Source organism: Rhincodon typus, chromosome 31, assembly GCF_021869965.1.
Source record: "Rhincodon typus isolate 14 chromosome 31, sRhiTyp1.1, whole genome shotgun sequence".
NCBI classification, from domain to species: domain Eukaryota; kingdom Metazoa; phylum Chordata; class Chondrichthyes; order Orectolobiformes; family Rhincodontidae; genus Rhincodon; species Rhincodon typus.
This window is the reverse complement of record NC_063362.1, coordinates 34345934-34365624: the sequence shown is the minus strand read 5'-3', so window position 1 is coordinate 34365624 and position 19691 is coordinate 34345934. Positions and strand designations below refer to the sequence as shown.

General features: G+C 40.3%; 1 protein-coding gene across 1 annotated transcript in view; it reads left to right on the top strand.

Annotated features, from left to right (window-relative positions):
* The window catches only part of ldlrad2 (low density lipoprotein receptor class A domain containing 2), a 26229-nt gene extending 7672 nt beyond the window's left edge, over positions 1-18557 (top strand). The window contains exons 2-5 of the mRNA XM_048614909.1: positions 5542-6060; positions 12919-13068; positions 14305-14466; positions 18310-18557. Of these exons, the coding sequence (XP_048470866.1) occupies positions 5542-6060; positions 12919-13068; positions 14305-14466; positions 18310-18557 (1079 nt within the window). The remainder of the gene's footprint in view (positions 1-5541; positions 6061-12918; positions 13069-14304; positions 14467-18309) is intronic.
* The last annotated feature ends 1134 nt before the right edge of the window (positions 18558-19691 follow it).

Sequence of the window (19691 nt, the reverse complement as noted above, 5' to 3'; positions counted from 1 at the left end):
GCTTTCCTGCTCCTCTGATGCTGCTTGGCCTGCTGTGTTAATCCAGCTCTACACCTTGTTATCTCAGATTCTCCAGCATCTGCAGTTCCTACTATCTCTGAAACAATATACAAGAGGGCATTGTTACATAGGATTTACTACAGTTGCAAATTGCAAGGATGCTCTTTATTTGAACAGAGCTGACAGGAGAAGTTCAGCGAATTTCTGCAGGATCCAGTCCTCAGAAGCTAAGCTCACCAGCTAAAGGTCAGTTGCCATGATAGCCAGCAAACATTTAAAGTTTCCGTTTCTCTCCCTATTTTCTGTATATAAACCGATGTTTTTCCAGCTACCGTCAGTTCTGAGGAAGGGTCACTGGACCTGAAACTTTAACTCTGATTGTTTTCTTCACAGAAGCTGCCAGACCTGCTGAGCTTTTCCAGCAACTTCTGTTTTTGTTCCTGATTTACAGCATCCACAGTTCTTTTGGTTTTTATTTCAGAAACTATCTTGGTTCAGTAGGTGGTTAGAGATATTGAAGAGTTGGTGAAAAGTTGTGAATGGTATCTAAGAATGATTGAAGAATGCATGCATGATCCAACCAGGGTTTCCATTTTACGGTCAAACACAAGAAAACTATGGAAACAAGTACATGTTGATTTCCTTGAAGGGAAATAAAAACCTGTTTTGTTGATGGCTACAGTAAGTAGGTAAATGTCTGATGCACAAGTGCTAAAACTGTTGAGGTTTTCTGAAGTTGGTTTGCAGTTTGAGTTGCCAGAGAATTTAAATCAAAAGGGTTTGAAATATTTCTGAGTAAGAATGGAATCCAAATGCACCACCATATCCCCAACATTGATTTAAGCTGCAGAATGAAGTGTATACATTGTGGAAAGGCCTTTATAGAATTATTTGTTCAATGACAAACTAGGCAGTAATTTCTGTACTTCCCTTTGACACAGGCGGAAAATGTTCTGTTATCTTATAGAGTAATCCTGCAGTCTACAACAGATTCCTCACTTTTACAAGTTGTTGTTTGAACATGATCATAGGACAAAGCTTACTTTATTACTGATATCAGTCTTAAAAGAATTAAGAGAAAAGCAAGGCAAAGTGAAGATGTACAATGATATGTGAAGCATGAAACATGGACAGCTCAATGTTGTCAGATGGTCATAATGAAAAACTACTGAGACTATAAGAAGCTAAGATAATATGGAGAGATGTGACTGGCATTGTAAAAACATAAGAGCAGTTACATATCGATTGAAGATTACAGAAATACTCCATCAATGTAGATCACTTGCTTGAAAAGGATGCCTGTCAAAGAGAGAGCATAAGAAACCTTGTATAGTCCAAATTGCTCCTACAATTTCAAGGGAAAGTAAAAAGGAAGTGTAAATCACAAAGAAACTGAAAGTTTTCTAGTATCACATTATCCTACATAGAGCAGAGTGAGTTAGGGTCTTTGACTGATTGATCAATCAGTGCTATAGTTCTAACCATTTGTGGAGCTGTTAGCAGAGTCAAAGTTCCAGTTTGACATGATGAGAGATGTTGAAGGAACAGGGTCAAGTGGATTGAAGTAGAAGGAGATGAGAAAGAGAAAAAAAGCCAGATAGGTTAATTGGCAGAGTGTCATAAAGAGGAAGAAATATATATTGTTTCATTATTAACTTTAAGTAAAAACATTTTTATGTGTAACTCTAGGAGTATTAGTGGTTATTGGTGGAAGTATGCAATCCAGCTTGTTAAATTTTCATGTATTGCTGATATTGGTTTAGTCATAATATGTTCTGGTAACTTTTATATCCATGTGACATTTCTGATGAGCTATGCGCTGTGAGAAGTCTTTATTTTATATGATTTTCTTTAAGAACAGAGTGAACTGGGGAATATTCTGAAAGTTAATTGGTTTCCTAATTATGATATCATTAGTTACCAAGAAATTCCCAGCAAAGAAGCAGAGTAAATTGAAAACTAATTGCAATGGGTTTGGGTCATTCTGCAGTTTTCTGTTTGCTAATTCAAAGCACTTCAAGAATTCATGAAAAGTGGAAACAAGTAAGGTTCTCTTCAAATGAAATAGTTTTCTATTTGTCAGTCATCAAATGGTTCTTGATGTTGAAGCAGGCCTCTGAGAATAAAGTAGGGACTGTGTAGCTGTCATTCAATGGAATCAGAAAAGAGCTGAAGACAGGAAGTGCAAAGGATTATGGCTTGAACGAGACCCATTGCTGTTTCAGGTTTGTCAGAGCCCACCAGAATGTTTAGAGGAATTGAGAAGGGAGTCTCTGGGAATTCTGTGGCATCAGGTTTGTCATAATCCAAGTGAGAGAGGATTCATAGACATGTGCCTTGCCAATGTTGACCATGTCTGGTGACATCAGATGTTCTGCTGTGAACGCAACTCAAAGGTTGAAACAATTGGATGGGACATGAGAGATCCTACAAAATGAGGAGTGTGCTGGAAAGACTGAGATTGCCCATGGTATTACATTTTTTTAAAGGAGTTAATTAGTGTTGTAACTATGTACCACATGTCTTAGTTATATTGATTATTTAAAGGAAAGTTTACTTTTGTTTGTGAATCTCCATCATCTGTTAATGTCTGAACTATAATTGTTGGAGAAAACATTTGAAATTTTTTCCATCAGGTTTCTTTCCATTGGCTTCATAAGGATTCCTTTCTTTTAAACATGATTGATTTATGAGGGATCTTATCACAATTTACATTTTAATGCATATATTATTTTTAAGTGGGAAGGAAGTTTTGGGCATTTGAGCAATTGCTCAAGCTTTTGTTACATTGCCCTTCCTGCTACCTTCTTGGCTGAGGCAGTATAAGTGAGGATAGTGCAATAATAACTGCCTGCAGTTGAGCATGTGCTGGTCTTACTCAGTGCAATACATGACAAGTGAGTACAAAGGTGAAGGATGAATGGGAATTAATGCAAGTTAACATACTTGCAGCAGAATTGGCTGACCTAACATTTATGAAGGGTAGAAAATTGAGTCCATTGGATTATCAATTATAAAGGTAACAAATGTACAGTTGTGGGTTTCAGTAGCAGAACTGGGTTGGTAGTGGAATTGGGTAATATTACAGAGTTGGAAATAGTTGTGCCATGCATATATGCTCAGAGTATAACCTCATAATTATGCATGGCACCAAGATTACAAATAGTTTGGAATAAAAACTGAAAATGCTAGAAATACTGAGCAAGTCAGGCAGCATCTGTGGAGAGAGAAAAAAATAATGTTTTCAAGTTGATAACCCTTCATTAGAACATTCTGGTCCAGTGTCAGGCAGTTGTCAGGGAGAGGAATAAAGTTAATTTCTTGGAAGTGGAGTTTATAGCTGGGACTGAACACTCTGTGTCTCTAATCTATCAAATAACAGAAGTGCCTCATTCCTGCTATAATTCTAAGAAATCTCTTCTATTTTCTACGCAAGGCCTTAACATCCTTCCTAAAGTACGGTGTACAGAATTGAATCCAGACTCCTGTGTTTTACGTAGGTCTAATATAGGTGGATTGCTCTTGTAGTCCTCACAGTTATTAGTAAAGTGAAAAATCCACACGGTTTTGTTTAACAGTTTCCCCCACCATTCAACCCATCATGCTGCACCAGCTCTCTGAGTAATCATCTTGCTGCACCAGCTCTCTGAGTAATCATCATGATTTAGTGCTATCCCCGTTGCCCCCCTCCCCCTCCCATTGTTTCCATATGTCTGCACACTGTTTCAATTTAAATAATCAGCTAATGCCCCTTGAATTCCTTGATTGAAACTTACCACATGTCCAGGCAGTGCATTCCAGAATCAAACCACCTGCTGTGTGATAAAGTCTTTTTTCTCTTCACATCAAACATATTTCTTTAAATCTAGGTCTTGATCCTTTTCCAGGCAGGAACGGTATCTCCTATGCAATCTACTCAAACCTTTCGTGATTTTGAAAACTTCAATAAGTCTCATTTTAGCTTTCTCTTCTCCATGGAAACAGTTCCACTATTTCCAATCTATTTTAATAACTGTGGTTTTTATTTCATCCCTGGAACCATTCTTTAAATCACTTAACTCTTTACTAACTTATGCATATTTGCACCCAGGCATTTCTGTTCCTGCAAACCCTTTAGGGTAGCACTCTCTATACTAAAATGTCTTTCCATGCTCTTTCTACCAAAACGTATAATCACATACTTCACAAGTACATACAGCCACTTGTTGAACTGCCATATATAGATGCACTGCAAAATAACTCCTCTGCTGCCATTTGGAAAGGATCAGCTGCAGATGCAAGTTTAAGGCTGGTATGCAGCATAACCATGGGCTTGTTTATCTGATACGTGAAGGACAGGTCTTGGAGCAAAACGCCTCACCGTATCAATTGCTACCTTATGGGATTTTTACTGCAGTGCACTCGCTATTATTCACAGATACTTAGCTGCTGAGTATCGTGGTATTTGGGGGATGTAGCATAAATAGTGCAGCAAACAAAGGCATCCAACAGCAGAGGTATTCTTTAAATAACTCTTTCAAGATAATGTTTTCAAATGCAATCAGCAAAGTGTAAAGGCAAACAGGCTCAGAGAAACCGCTAACAATAAACTTGAGGGATAAACAAAGCAAATTAGCTTTAAACATTCTTCTGAATATCCTAACCAGACCTCCCTCATCCCCTGGAAACCTCACTAATAAATGCTGAGAAGCATAGTAAATCTCTGTGTTGTCCATGTCATCCTTGGGTCGTGTGGTTTGAGGAGACAATGATAGATCTAAGCTCTGGCATCTCTTTCATTAGGATCCCCGCAGAACCCTAATAAAAGTCCAGTTTTCTTTCTTTACTACTGTTTGCCCCATGGAATATAAGACTGAGCAGATGTATTCATTGTTAAAGAAAGTAACTTCAATTCATAGTCTCAATAAAAGCTATCCATATGAACGGGAGGTAACTTAAGAAAATTCCAAGGAGTGTGTTCAGGCATCCATTTCCTTACAATGAAGACACGCTGTATTTCATTTTTTCTTCTCATTATTTTATATTTTAGCATTTTGTTATTGTTAGACAATTATGTTCCAAGTCAGAATGCACAATGGGCAGTCATTTATAGCATTCATAATGAGACAACATGCTTAAGGGATCACAGTGCTTTGATATAAAGTATATCTGCATTTTTATGTGTCACAATGTCAATTTGAGGGCAAATGAGATTGGAAAAACTAGCACAGCTAAGTTATAACATCATACATGCATTCATAAGTACACCATTTAAATTCAGCATGAAACACCACTCTTTCTGATATACCATAGCTGCTTACACCAGATCCGTTTCGTATGCTTCAGTGTCTCATTCCTTTGTCTCAATAAAGACAAATCAGATAAAACATCACCATTTCACATTACATTTCACTTAATACAGCTAAACACAGAAGGATGGAGGGGGATAAAATTACTGGATCAGATGTTTTCAAAAAGAATCTTATCTGATTCGATTTGCTGAAATGTTGTATAACCAGTAAATACAACCAATAACACAACTGAATTTTCTACTACTTCAAGTCAGTCTGGTGGATTCCTGTGGACAGAGCAGCAGGGCTGATGGGATCATTATCAACTCGCATCAAGAATCTCAAAAGGGCTATTTTGTCACTGTTGGGACTGACTGTGAGTTCACAATGGAGGCTACTTCCCCCAAGGACAAAATTCAGTTCCAGTTTAGATTCTTCTTGGTCTACAGTCTGCTCCGAGAGTCTTCTATCCTTCAGCCTACGACTGCCCTTCAATTACTGCAGCACAATGTGACAGGATCTCTGTCTCTGCTGAGTACCACCAGACCAGGACAAAGAGTGGGCATGCCACATCGGGCAGAGGAGGTTACTGACACATGCAATGCTGGATCATATGTACAATTTTATGATGGCAAGGATAGACGTTCACCACCAATTCGCTCCCTTCTATGTGGGAAGAGGATCCCCAAGCCAGTTTTATCAACTGGGAATTACATGACGCTGAGACTGGTTACTAGAGGTCAACAACCCCGAGTGGACTTTGTTGGAGATTTCACATCTTTTCAACCAGGTACAATATTTATTTTGTTATTTGCATAAAGAGAAAGTACGGTTCTATTACAAGTTTTGAAAGGAATGAGATGTGTAGCTTAAAAGGGGAACACATTCGCTGAACACTTTTAAAACTCCGTGTTAATGCAAATACACAAAGGATATTGGTATTGTCTATTCCTATTGATTTTAAAATAAGAGCAAATGTCTTAAAGAAATTACTGATGTCAATTATGGTAGGATGGATCGGTCATTGCTGAAAGAAAAAGACACATTTTCTTGAAGATTCTCATTTTACACTCATCAGAACAAAACACAAGAACACCAATTCAAGGGGAAAACCCAGAATTATACCATATGAGAGGAGATATTTGATTTGGTGGCAAGTAAAATCTGATTTGTAAAGGCATTGCCATGGTGAATGCTGATTGACGGTTAACTGCCAGGCTTTGTTTAAATTTCAAACCAGGAAGGTTGACGCTGAATGGTCAAAGCATTGTCTGACAAATGAACCAGCGAATTCCTTTCACCTGCCTTTGTTAAGTTAAAACAGATACAATGTGTAAATGTAATCTTTCAATATGCAAAGAACAGGGCCCCTTGTATTAATTTACGTAGCCTCTAAATGCAGATGCCCCACAATGCAAGCCCGACTGGCAGTCCTAAATTGCAGAATCACATCTAATATTGGACCTGCTGGTGCAAGTTTTGTATGTGTTAGCTGATTGGGCATTTGGACAACCTTTGCTGGGTAATCTTGATTATGCAAACAATTATATTGACAACCAAATAAATGATAGGCATTTCCTGGTTTATTTTACAAATGCTTGTTTTCCCCTTGAATCGGTGTTCTTGCAAATTATTCTGATGAGTGCAAGATTAAAAGCTTCAACAAAATGTTTTCCTTCAACAGCAATGATCAGGCTCTGTACCACTGATGACAGTTTTAATCAATCACTGTTAGAAATATATTTGCAGAACTAGGATGCATTATGATCACCTGTGCTTTTTAACTCCACTGCCTTGTATTGTTGGTTGGATTTGATGCAAGTCATTTTGACTTTAGGCACTTCTGTAAGACGGACAATATTGGAATAGTTGTTCATTATGCACCTAATCCAAGTTTAGCTTCTGTTACAGACATTGGAAATGGGAAAGATGTATAATCAGAAGCCAATCACATATTGTTAGCCTTAAATGTTTGACTGTAGAACTAGAAACATAGAAAATTGTAGCAGGAGTAGCCCATTCAGCCCATTGAACCTGTTCTGCCATTCAACATGATCATGGCTGATCCTGTCTTTTAGCCCCATACCCCTGCCCTCTCCCCATACCCCTCAACACTGTATAGCTTCTACAAGGTCGTTTATTTGTCAAAATGCTCAGTGTGTTGGCCTCTACACCCTTATGTGGGAGAGAATCCCACAGTTTCATCATCTTCTGAGTGAAGAAATTTCTCCTCACCTCAGCCCTAAATAGCTTAATCCCGTCCAGACCATGACCTTTCTTCTGAGCCCCCAGGCCCCACCCTCAATCAGGAGGAACCCCATCCCTGCATTCAGCCCAGCCAGAGCTTTGCACGTTTCAATGAGATGTCTCTCATTCTTCTGAACTGTAACAAAAGCTTTTATTAAAATAAGTTTAAAAGGTCAGAAAAACTTCCTGCAGCCACTATGCTATCATAGCATGGAAAATGTTGATGTTTTAAGGGCAAATGCCATCTATGTGCATGTATCAAGCACTATACATCTTGTAAGGATGCTATCACTGTACTACCTCTGGACCAGAGGCTTTGAAATCAAGTCCCATATCAGACTCCTCTGGTTACAGAGTTAATTGGAAATCAACATCTTTTCCAGCCATTATTGGGTGACACTCTAGGGCTATGTTTACAAACTTTTAACACTCAGCATTTCTCCCGACCTCTCTCTGAGGTGGAAGATCTAATTCCAGCGGTGTATGTGAAAAACATTTGTCCTTCTCCTGCAGTCTGGGATTGAAATCTCTTTTATGGTTAGGTTCCCAGGTAAGAAAAAAAGACCCAAATTAGATTTAATCCCCTTTTAATTAATCCCCATTAACATACGGCTGTCGTGTTTCAAAGTAGTATCTGTTGTCACTGTGTAATTTGAAGCCAGTTACGTAGTGTATCCCTCATGTTTGAAGATTATTACATTCTTTCATTGATAGCCCTGATTCAGCAAGGATTAAATGGCGGGGCTATGGGGGAAGGAGCAGGAGCATGAGATTAATTAATGTTTTAAAGAGCTGGCTTTGACACAATGGTCAAAATTGCCACCTTTTCTGCTGTATGATTCTATGATCTTATAATTACTATTGACCACATTTTGTAGCCTTGCCAGCTCATTGCACATTTCCTGACCTCTCACTTCCAAAGCCTCAACAGTTTCTACATTCTATCAGTTAATAAGACTGTGAGGGCAAAATTGGGTGGGCTGTTGAAAGTGACAGATGAGACACTAAGGTCCTATCTGCCTGCTTGCATGGTAATGATCACATGATGTTGGTTCAAAGCTATCCTTGTATCCTGACAAATATTTATCCCTCAATTGACATCACAACAACAAAAATGATTTAGTCATTGTCACATTGCTGTTTGTGGAAATTTGCTAAGCACATATCAGCTACTGTGTTCTGTACCTTTACAACGGCGAATACACATCACAAAGAACTTAATCAGCATAGTACCTTGAGACATCTGGTGGTCATGAAAAGTGCTACGTAAGTGCAAAACTTATCTTTCGTCTTTTTGATCTGCTGCCACGTGTCCTGCACCCTTTACCCTCCACCTAGTTGAATTTAATTTTACCCCTCTGTGTCTGTGCTGTGAAGTTTTGTGGCTACTAGTGGTTGAAGCAAAATAAAGGAATGTTCATAAGAACAAATAAACATAAGAAATAGGAGTGGGGTAGGATATTTGTCCTCTCAGGCCTCCTTCTATAAAAATCTGCTCCTACCCCTCAATGCCTAGATATTTCAAAAAACCTTCTCTTTAAATACTTTCGGTGAGCTATTCTCCACAACTCTGTGGAGTGAAGATTCCAGACGTTCACTGCCTTCTGAGGGGAAAAAAAATCATTTACATTTCAGTTTTAAATGAGTATCACCTTATTCTGTAACTGTGTTTCCTAGTTTGAGCTTCTCCCACGAGCAGAAACATTTTCTCAAAATCTATACTTTCCAGCCCCTCCAAAACCTGTATGTTTCAATAGGATCACCCCTCATTCTTCTAAACTCTAATGAATAAAAGGCTAACCTGTTCTCAATAAGTGACCCCTTCATCCCGGGAATTAGTCTAGTGAACTGCCTCCAAAACCAGCATATCCTTTCTTAAATATGGAGATCAAAACTGCACACAGTTCTATCAATACCCTGTCTGGCTGTAAAAAGATTTTTTTGTGTTTTTTAAATTCAAACCCTGGCAATAAAGGCCAACAGTTCTTTTGCCTCAATTACTTGCTGCACTTATGTGCTAACTTTTTGTGTTTCATGCACAAGAACACCCAAATCCCTATGTGCTGTAATTTTTTGGAGTCTCTCTCCATTGAAGTAATAGATAGAATCATAATTCATTCTACCAAAGTGCATGACTTCACAATTTCCAACCTTGAACTCCATCTGCCTACCCACTTAATCTGTCTGTATCTCCTTGTAGATTCCTTGTGTCTTCATCACATCGTGACATCCCACCAATTTTTGTATCATCAGCAAACTTGGATACATCTCATTCTGTCCCCCTCCTCCAAGTTAATATCAGCTGATGATTTTTTTTGTGAAACCTTATAGCATCTCTCTGCTCTTTTAATTCAGTGTGAACTCAGTTAAAGAAAACTGTTGCAAGAGGAAGCAAAGAGATGTTACAAATTTGCCAAGCAATTCTTTTAGGAAGTGTCAGAGAACACTAAATAACCATGCCACAGCACCTTCCAAATTCATAAACATCTCAAAGTCCAGAGGCAGCAGATACATGGGAAAAAAGATCACCTTCAAGCTCCTCCCTCCCACCACCAGGTCACACATCCTTGCAATTATATCACCATTCCTTCAGTGTCATTGGGTCAAAATCCAGTAATCCCTTCCCAACAGAATTGTGGCAGTTCCTACACAATTTGAGCTGCAGTGGTTCAAGAAGGTGGTTTATTATCACCTTCCTAAGGGCAATTAGGGATCGGCACTAAATACAGGCTGGTCCAACCAGCTGCACCCACCTCCTGTGAATTAATTTTTAAAAATTAATTTCCTGAAGGACATCTGCAAACCATGAACCTAACAACATTTGTGGCCATTTCTTCCATAAAATAGCAAATATGAATATCATTTTTGAATTCAAATGAAATTCATGAATTTAATTCCACAATATGATTAGAATTCTTAACCTCATGGTAGTGCAGTACCATATCTGCTATGTTACATTGGGACAACTCTCAATTATCAAATTTAATTATTCACCAAATATTTAAATATCGGGGCCAGTGGGAAAAATGCACTCTTCACTGACTTTTGAGAGAGCATGTCCACAAAGAACTGCAGAAATCTCTGTGGCATAGATTCCCCATCTCTAGGTAAAGGGATCACCAGGCATCCAGTAACAGTGATGTCATCAAGGAGGCTAAGGAGTATTTACATAAACCAGGAAGTAAATTGATTAATTCTCACTTTTAATTGCAATTTGCAGAAATCATAATAAATAATTGGATCGTGCTGAAGGCGTTCAGGAAGAAGCTCAAATGTAAACAAACTTTAAAAAGAATTTTAAGACAATATTTTTTTTTAGTTAGAAGGAAATTTGATATACCACAACAGAGGTTAATTTTTCAAGACTAGATTGTTTATCTATGCAGAACTTTTATACGGTATTAAAAGTCAGGTACACCTCATTCAACAAGTGTAACTTTCCCAATTTGTTATAACCGGACTAATAAAGCAGGATTTTTTTCTGATCGGACTGAAAGGGTGAGCCCCCCTGAGAGAGTGAGCCCCCCCTAAGAGACAGTGCCCCCCTGAAAGCTACAATTTATAGCTGCAACATCGTGTGAAGCTTTGGCTTCACACTATGGCAGTGATGTCACTGGAGGGCCAGAATGATTGACAGGGCCAGGTGGCCATAGCAGCAGGTATGTCTGGCAAGAAGTAGGTTTGACCAGATCAGAAGTGATGGCAAGGTCAGAGGTCTCTTGTTGGAAGAGGAGGATCTGATGTCTTGGTGGAAGGTTACTGGGGGAAACACCAAACACAGATGGGCATCTGGCCCCTGGAGGCAGGGACGACACCAAACTCCTGAATTGACCCAGCCTTTGCCTCCATAAATATTTCGGGCTACACTGAGCTCGCGAAAGCTCTGATGAAGAGCCATCCAGACTCAAAACGTTAGCTTGCTCTTGCTCCGTGGATGCAGTCTGACCCGCTGTGATCTCTAACATTTGTTGTTTTCAGTACAGATTCTACCAAATCTGCAGTAATTTGCTCCTAAACCCCACATAAAGCTGACAAGCCGCTTGACAGTGTAACCAGTGGCCTCGTGATCATGTTGTGATGTTCCAACCCACCTCCTTAGGTCTGGCTTAAATAAAGGGAGAAATAAGTGGATTAGCAGCAGCTTGGATCAGGAAAGCAATTTTAAAGACTTTAACCATCTCCCACATCCCCACCCCAACACAACTCAGTCTGTTTTTGTGGAACTAAAATTTGGCCTATAATGTAAAAAGGGCAAATTCTCATTAGTTTTGTGAAGTATAATTGTTACAGACTTGGCGTCGTCAACAGCCCTCACTGCAGCGAATCATAGGATTGTTACTGACTTCTGAACTTCTATATTTAACTGCACGTGTGGATTCAAGATTAACTGTTATAATCAATAATTGAATATTAAAAATTAATGAGTATGGTTAATACATCAATACTCAGTGTATCTAGAGAGAGAGGTATTTATTCCCCAGCATGTTACAATGCTGTTAGTCATGTTTAATTATATAGGTGAAGTGTTTAGTTTCTACTTTTGTGTTAATTGCATCTGTAAATGTATCTTGGATGGATGTACAAGCAATTGGTGTGTGTGGAATGAGCTTGTATTAAATAATTCAGTCAGACAGCAGCAAATATTGGTAGCAGTGGTCGAGCATTGACAGGTAGTAGTTGGTGTGAAATTACAGAGTGCCTACAAGCCCAAAAACAAAGTTACTTAACTAAGAACTCATGCTTCTACTCATGTACCCGGATTAGTTTTAGTTTCATGTGTATTGCACATCAGCCTGTATAATATTTCTTGTCTTTTGTTCTGCTATCTGTATGTGTAACTACTACTCCATCAGTATCCTTAAAGTAAAAGTAAAGTCACCATGGTCTCAGTGTACCATAGAATTGCACTTCATTTCAGAGAGAGACTAATGATGGTGGTTTAACCTGAGGGTCACCATACCTCAGGCAAAGGAGAGGGTGAAAAGGAGTCCTTTGTGGTAACCGTAAAGAGTCCCCTCATCCTGACTTATCCATCAAACATGCTCCAACAGCTCATGTTTGAGCATTGGCTAATATCCACTTATGTAACTTGCTTGATTATGAAGAGTCAGTTAGTACCAGAATGAAAATCCTGTCTATAAACAGTTGTATGTAATAATGTGGCTGTAACCTCTTGGCGTAAGGACTATAAAGGGCCCATCATAGTCATTGCCAAATCATTCCAAACCGTGCCCCCATCCTTTTTCCTCTGTCAGTACCAGGTTCATAAACTGATATTGGGCAATGTAATAGGCCATCGACTGGTTACTAAAGACAATAACCTTGCTAGAACACTGGGATTATGGAAATGGAAATAATGATGTAGGTAGAGAACCTGAAACTTTGAAGTTTTAAATTGCAGGTTTCAAGTCTTCAACATGCAGTGAAGAACAATATTTCCAATGTCAAAATGGAAAGTGCATTCCCAAGAGTCTGGTCTGTGATTCACAAGGTATTGATAACTGCGGGGATGGCAGTGATGAATCTGAACTTCTTCCATCAAAATGCAAAGGTAAGTCTGATTGACAATCCCATTTAAGGCAAATCGATGTGGAGTAAAATGATCCTGATTTTCCACTGAAGGATTTCACCCTTCAAGATGAGAATATTGCTGCTAAGTGGCGAGGATTCACTTTAATTTGGACAACATCTCTGCCTTGCCTTGTCTTGCCTTTTTAGCACATCTCATTTAGTGTTTCATTCTGAATCTGATATAGTTCTGTCCTGCCTTGCCTTTTATAGCAAACAAAAAGCCAGCCTGCTTGTTTTGCTTGCCAACACTGAATAGTCAAGGAGGTGTGCATGTTCCTGTATGGCATTAAGTTTAATATTAATATTACACCAGCGTGTGCAAGCAACTTTCGCAGAAAGCACACTGCATGTGCTTCCAAAGGACATGTCAGAAAGTCGAAGGGGAGTAGTCTTATGATGAGTGTAAAGGACAATGGTTAGTCAAGGGATTCCTATACAGTCAGTCAAGGCTATCACTAGATCACAGTCCAGGGTGTAGGCCACAGTCAGTCCTTGGTGGTATATGTAGTAAACATCCAGAGGTTCATCAGAGATTGGCCCATGCTGTGTTGGCAAAGTGGGAAACTAAAGTGTACGGATTGGAGCATTTATGTTGGAACACAGAGGAGGTCATGAGTGTGAGGTGGGATGGGGAGGGTTTGGGGAGTGGGCAATTCCAAATTTCTGATTGGGATCTGGAACAGCATGAGAGTACTGTCAGAGTGGGGGTATTGGGTTCTCAAGACTCTGCCACTTTGGCAAAAGAAGAAACCGATAAACTAATGTCACCATACTGTTTTTGTGGGTTTTTCCTCTGTGTAAAGCAACTGCTGTGTTACCTATACTAGAGTGACTACACTTCAAAAAAGACTTCCCTGACAGTTAAGCATTTTGGGATGACCTTGAAGCCAAATGACCATTTCTTGTGCAATATGACTGGTCACTGTGTTGTACTTATGGTTGATGGCTGGTGACTTTGAAAAACGTTTTGTAAAAAAACTGCTGGTTACTTATTTGTCAGTGGGAGATCTTAATTAATTTCTAATACGTCAGTAAATTATTTGCTTCAGTTACATATCCATTTAAATTATCAGTAACAATATTTTGCATGGTGGATGTGTGATGCTGTGGATGTATGGCGCTTCTGTGACTATAACTATACCTTTTGAAAGGCTTTTAATTTTGTGAATGCTTATTTGAGCTTGTTGTTAGCATTCACTGTGTTCTTCTTTCATAGAGATCTTGTTTAGCTCAGCCAGTGTTGGTAAAGGCAACCCAAGCACTATGGAGCCTAACAATTCACTGTCACGTTCCGTCAACTTCACTGCTCTTTGTCAAACACCAAATAGACATCATCACCTTCTACCAAACAGTGTTCCTTATCCAGACTCCGTCACAGGTACTTTGCTTAAACCATTACTTAATAATTTTTCCTTTACTTTTAGTGCAGTTGACAGAGCCCATAAAGTTTGTTCCCTTACAATAAAAGCACTTAGACAACGGTTTCATTGGTTTCCAATCTCGTCAAATACAGTGGCCTCATGCCAACAGTATTCTGTTGAAGATGTCAACTCATGTACCCAGCTACAGCAAGTACCACAGAATGGCATCACGTACACAGGGCACAGGATTTTGTTTCCCTCAAGGGTTTCACCTTGAGGGCTATGTTTCAATTTTTGGGAGCTAACTTTATGGTTTTGGGAGACTTCTTTCTCATTCTGACTGACTCCTTTATTAGTTGATGCAGTTACATTGTAACATCCCTTTCTGAATTTATGTTGATGTATGGGACATTTGGAGGCAAACATAGAAGACTGCATCAATATCTTCAATAATTATCACCCCTCCATTAAACCTAAAGCTACAGCACATGAGGAAAGCATTCATTCCCTAGAAACTGCAGTATTGAAATTGCTGCAAGGCAATGGACCTAACTTAGCAAGAACGTTTTTTTCTCACAATAACTGACAAGTTTTCAACACACATAAAGCCATTATCCCAGACACACCTTCCAGATTGGTGGGGTCACAGCTAATGTGCTTTCATCTCACGTTCACAAAGCTGGAATATTTTAACCAGGCAATAACTACCCTAAGATAGAGGAGCAGAATTAGGACATTCAGCCCATCAAGGGCTCCAACCTTGGATTCCATTCCACCAATCATGGCTGAAATGTTTCTCACCCCATTCTCCTCCCTTCTTCCTGTAACCCTTGATTCCCCTTGCTAATCGAGAACCTATCTATCTCCCTCTTAAATGCACTCAATGACTTTGCCTCCACAGCCTTCTGCGGCAATGAGTTCCATAGATTCACCACCCTCTGGCTGAAGAAATTCCTCCTCATCTCAGTTCTAAAGGGTTGGCCCTTCACGCTGAGGCTGTGCCCTCAGATCCCAGTCTCTCCTAGTGGAAACATCATCTCCACATTGACTCTAAACAGGCCTCTCTGTATCTCGTAAGTTTCAGTGAGATCGCCCCTCATCGTTCGAAACTCCAAGTACAGACCCAGAGTCCTCAGCGACTCCTCATATGCAAGCCCTTCATCTCTGGGATCATTTTGTGAAACTACTCTGGACATTCTCCAATGCCAGCACATCCTTCTTTAGATACGAGGCCCAAAGTTGCTCACAATATTCCTAACGCAGAACTTTAAGCAGCCTCAGCAGTATAGTCCTGCTCTTTTATTCCAAACCTATCAAATGAATGCTAACATTGCACTTGTCTTCCTAATTGTCAACTGCTTCATTTTAAACGCTCATAATTTTGATGTTCATGCCAATTATTTTTTAATCTTCATGGCTGAAAACTGATGTACTACCTCACCAATAATTCACTGCTCCTTCTCTCCATTATAACCCCTCTCCCTTTATGTAGCCCCTCCTCCTATATGCTCCTTCCTTTCATGCTTTCCCTCACTCATCCATGGACTTTCTCTCTCCTCTCTCATTTCTCTCTCCCTCATGTTCTCAGTCTCTCCTCCATGGGGTGTCACAGTGGTTAGCACTGCTGCTTCACAGCTCCAGGGACCTGGGTTCAGTTCCACCCTCAGATAACTGTGTGGAGTTTGCACATTCTCTCCATGTTTGTGTGGGTTTTCTCCAGGGCGTTGGTTTCCTCCTACAGTCCAAAGATGAGCAGGTTAGGTGGATTGGCCATGGGAAATGCAGGATTACTGGGGTAGGGTAGGGGTTGGGTCTGGGTGGGATGCTCTTCAGAGGGGGCAGTCTAGAACTCGATGAGCTGAATGGCCTGCTTCCACACTGTAGGGATTCTATGAAATGTAACCATTTTCCATATACTTTTATTCCTCCATGTTCTTGAAATTTCCACAAAAACGTCCTTCCTCCTCTATAACCCTCCCGAGCTCTACTCTAAATGCACTGTTATCCCTCCAAGGACCCCATTCATCTTTTCTCCATTCGTCTCTTCCCTTTTCCACGTACTCCCTCTCTCATCAGGATAAGCCTTTCACCTCCTGGTATCCCTTTCCTCCATATAACCCCCTCACCTTCCCATATCCCCTCTCTCTTTCATGTACCCCCACTTCCCTTCATATACCTCCTTCCTCCTCCATGTACTCCTTCTCCTTCATGTACCCCTTACTCCTCCATATTCTCCCTCTTCCATGTACCCCCTCTCTCCCTCCACCTACCCCCCACCCCTTCCATTTCTTCCTTGAAATTCTCCCTGTACAGTATGGAATTCACAAGTGTATATTACTTTGAAAAAGTGTTTGATAAAATGTCACATATTAGGTTTACTTAGTAAAATTGAACCCACTGGATAATAGGGCAGGAAATGCTTGAAACAAAATGAGTGGAAGGCTGCGAGACATGGTAGTGATTGGCAGCCTTTCAGTCTGGAGAAAGCTAGCCAGTGGAGATTCCTAAGTATCTCTGTGCTTAGGACTACTGCTGTTTTCAGTATCCTTTCAGGGCTTGAACTTGGGAGCACAGAGACCAATTTGGAAATTAGCAGATGACAAAAACTGGACATTGTAGGAACCACTGACAAAGATAATAATTTTCAAGAGGATGTAGACAGACCGATGATCTGAGTGACTGCATAGTAGACAGCATTCAATGTAACCGAGTTTAATGTGAAATATTTTGATTGGATGAATCAAAAAAACAATAGGTGTTAAATGTGCAAGCTTAGATGGAGAGCTGGTGATAATTGTGCCAAACTAATAGGTTAATAAAGCAATTACTAAGCATTTGGATTTTTGGGCCTTTGTTGTTTGAGGGTAAAAGATACAAAAACCAGCAAGTTATGTGAAATCAATATAAAACAACAATTTGGTCCCAGCTGAACTTCTGTGTCTGATTGTGGGCTCTCAGGCAGGACATGAAGGCTTTAGAGAGCATGTAGAAGAGATTGGCTGGAGTTCCAGACTGAGAGATATAATGAAGGATTGTACTATTTTGTGATACAGATTGTAGTGCACACATTGGAGAAGCTAGGGCTGTTCTGTAGTAAGTAGTTAGATTTTGGAGTGTTCAGGCAGGTGGTAGATAATGAATTAATAGTAGCTTCAGAAGGGAATGTGATAACTACTTGAAGGCAAAATGTTGCAGGGTTTCAGGGAACGAGCAGTGGAAACAACTAGATTCTTTTTTTGAAAGAGCTGGGACATACTCCTTAGGCCCGTGGCTTGCTTCTATTTTGTGTTATTCAATGCTGTTAAGATCCAATGTCCTCACTTCCTCCAAGGGCACTCTGGCTGTCTTCCATCCACACACTCAAATGGTAGGTCAGGGTCAGGCCCTGAAGCAGAAACTCCTTAAACCAGAAGTTGCTAATCCTGAATCAAGTCCAGGACCTGAGCTGCAGTAAGGGCCACTCTGGTGGGTTATGTCAAGTTTTGCAAGAGCAGATGTAAATCCAACCAATCGGGGAGCAGGATTTTTAAGTGGGGAGAGTCCCCCCTTAAAGAATTGCCTATGTTTTTTCACCTTTCCCTCCAATGGGTTGATTGGCCTACTATTGAAGAAGTGGACTGGGCTAGACTTGCTTGGGTGGAAACAAGGCTGAAACACAAGCATTAGAGATCAGGCTGCTGTAGACACATAACATGCTTGTGTCTTAACTTCCACATTGAGCATTGCTCCTGCTAAGTCTCCAGCTGTGTGAATACTGGCAATTTAGCCTGCAAATAAATCACAGTATTGCAACAAATATGTTTTTTAGTTGATTAGTATTTAGTGATGTAGCTTGTACTTTCTTTTTCTCTTCCTTGCAGACAACAAGTCATACCTTTCACTGCTCACACTCTACATCGTCCTGGGAGTTATCGCTGGAGTGGTCCTGCTGTTCTGGTGTTGCTGGTTACCAGGCTGGTTTATTTGGAGGCTCAGTATCTGCAGATTCCTCCCATGCTGTAACTCCTTCTGTGCAGCCTGTCAGCTCTGCACACATAGCTGCTGTCATAACGACAACAGTCGACTGGCCAAGGTCGCACCACAGAGCACAGTGCCTGTATCTGTGTAATTGGCACTTCCAAGGCTACTCTCCCACCCTTTGAAAGCACATTACTAATGGCCTGCAATACTGTAACCTGACATTCTCAATTGAGTTTGGACTAATGTAACATTTACAATATGTTTGTTTGACTAATTCATGGATTCCCTGTTTTTTCAGGAATGAAAGAGTGTAGGTATTCTGTTGACTTTCATGTGGTTTAAGCAATATGAGATAGTACTAATTCACCTTAGAATTAGAATTAGAATCCCTACAGTGTGGAAACAGGCCCTTTGGCCCAACAAGTCCACACCGAACCTCAGAGCATCCCACCCAGATCCATCCCCCATGACCCACCTAATATACACCCTCTACCTCCCTGAACACTACGGGCAATTTAGCATGGCCAATCCGCCTAACCTGCACATCTTTGGACTGTGGGAGGACACCGGAGCACCCGGAGAAAACCCACGCAGACACGGGGAAAATGTGCAAACTCCACACAGACAGTCGTCCGAGGCTGGAATCGAACCCAGGTCCCTGGCGCTGTGAGGTAGCAGTGCTAACCACTGTGCCACCGTGTTGCCCAAGTTTCATTATTAGTCTGTTGCATTCTGTAAAAAGACAGATTTCTATCATTTGGAAGTGAGTGGATTTCAATCGATTTGGAAAGGTATCTGGGTCCTTTGAAGCAATGGGAAAACTGCATTTTCACCACTAACTACACCACTATGAATAAACATAGACATCCTGGAAGATTTATTTCAGAGATAAGCCTCAGCTGTCCCTTTGCCACTGGTGCACTGGAACATATTTTATGCAATGTATCATGGATTCTGGGAGGCCTAGATCAATATGTTCAATCAAGCTACTCTCGGAAGTACAAGTTGATGGATGCCAACAGGTAAAGCAGCAAATGGCCTAACCTTCTGTCTCAGCAGCTGAGATACCTATTTGTTGTTTTGTCGCAACACATGTTTTCATGTAAGGTAGGGAAGTATGTTAAAGAAAATGAACTGGCTCAGACTTTCCCTTTACACTAAGGTTTAAATTGCTCAGTGTTGGAGCTAGTGCTGTGTAGGGACAGTCATCTGCAATTGCCTAACTCTGATGTGGTGACACTGTGCTCCTTACTTTCCACTGTTAGTGTTGCTTTATGCGGTT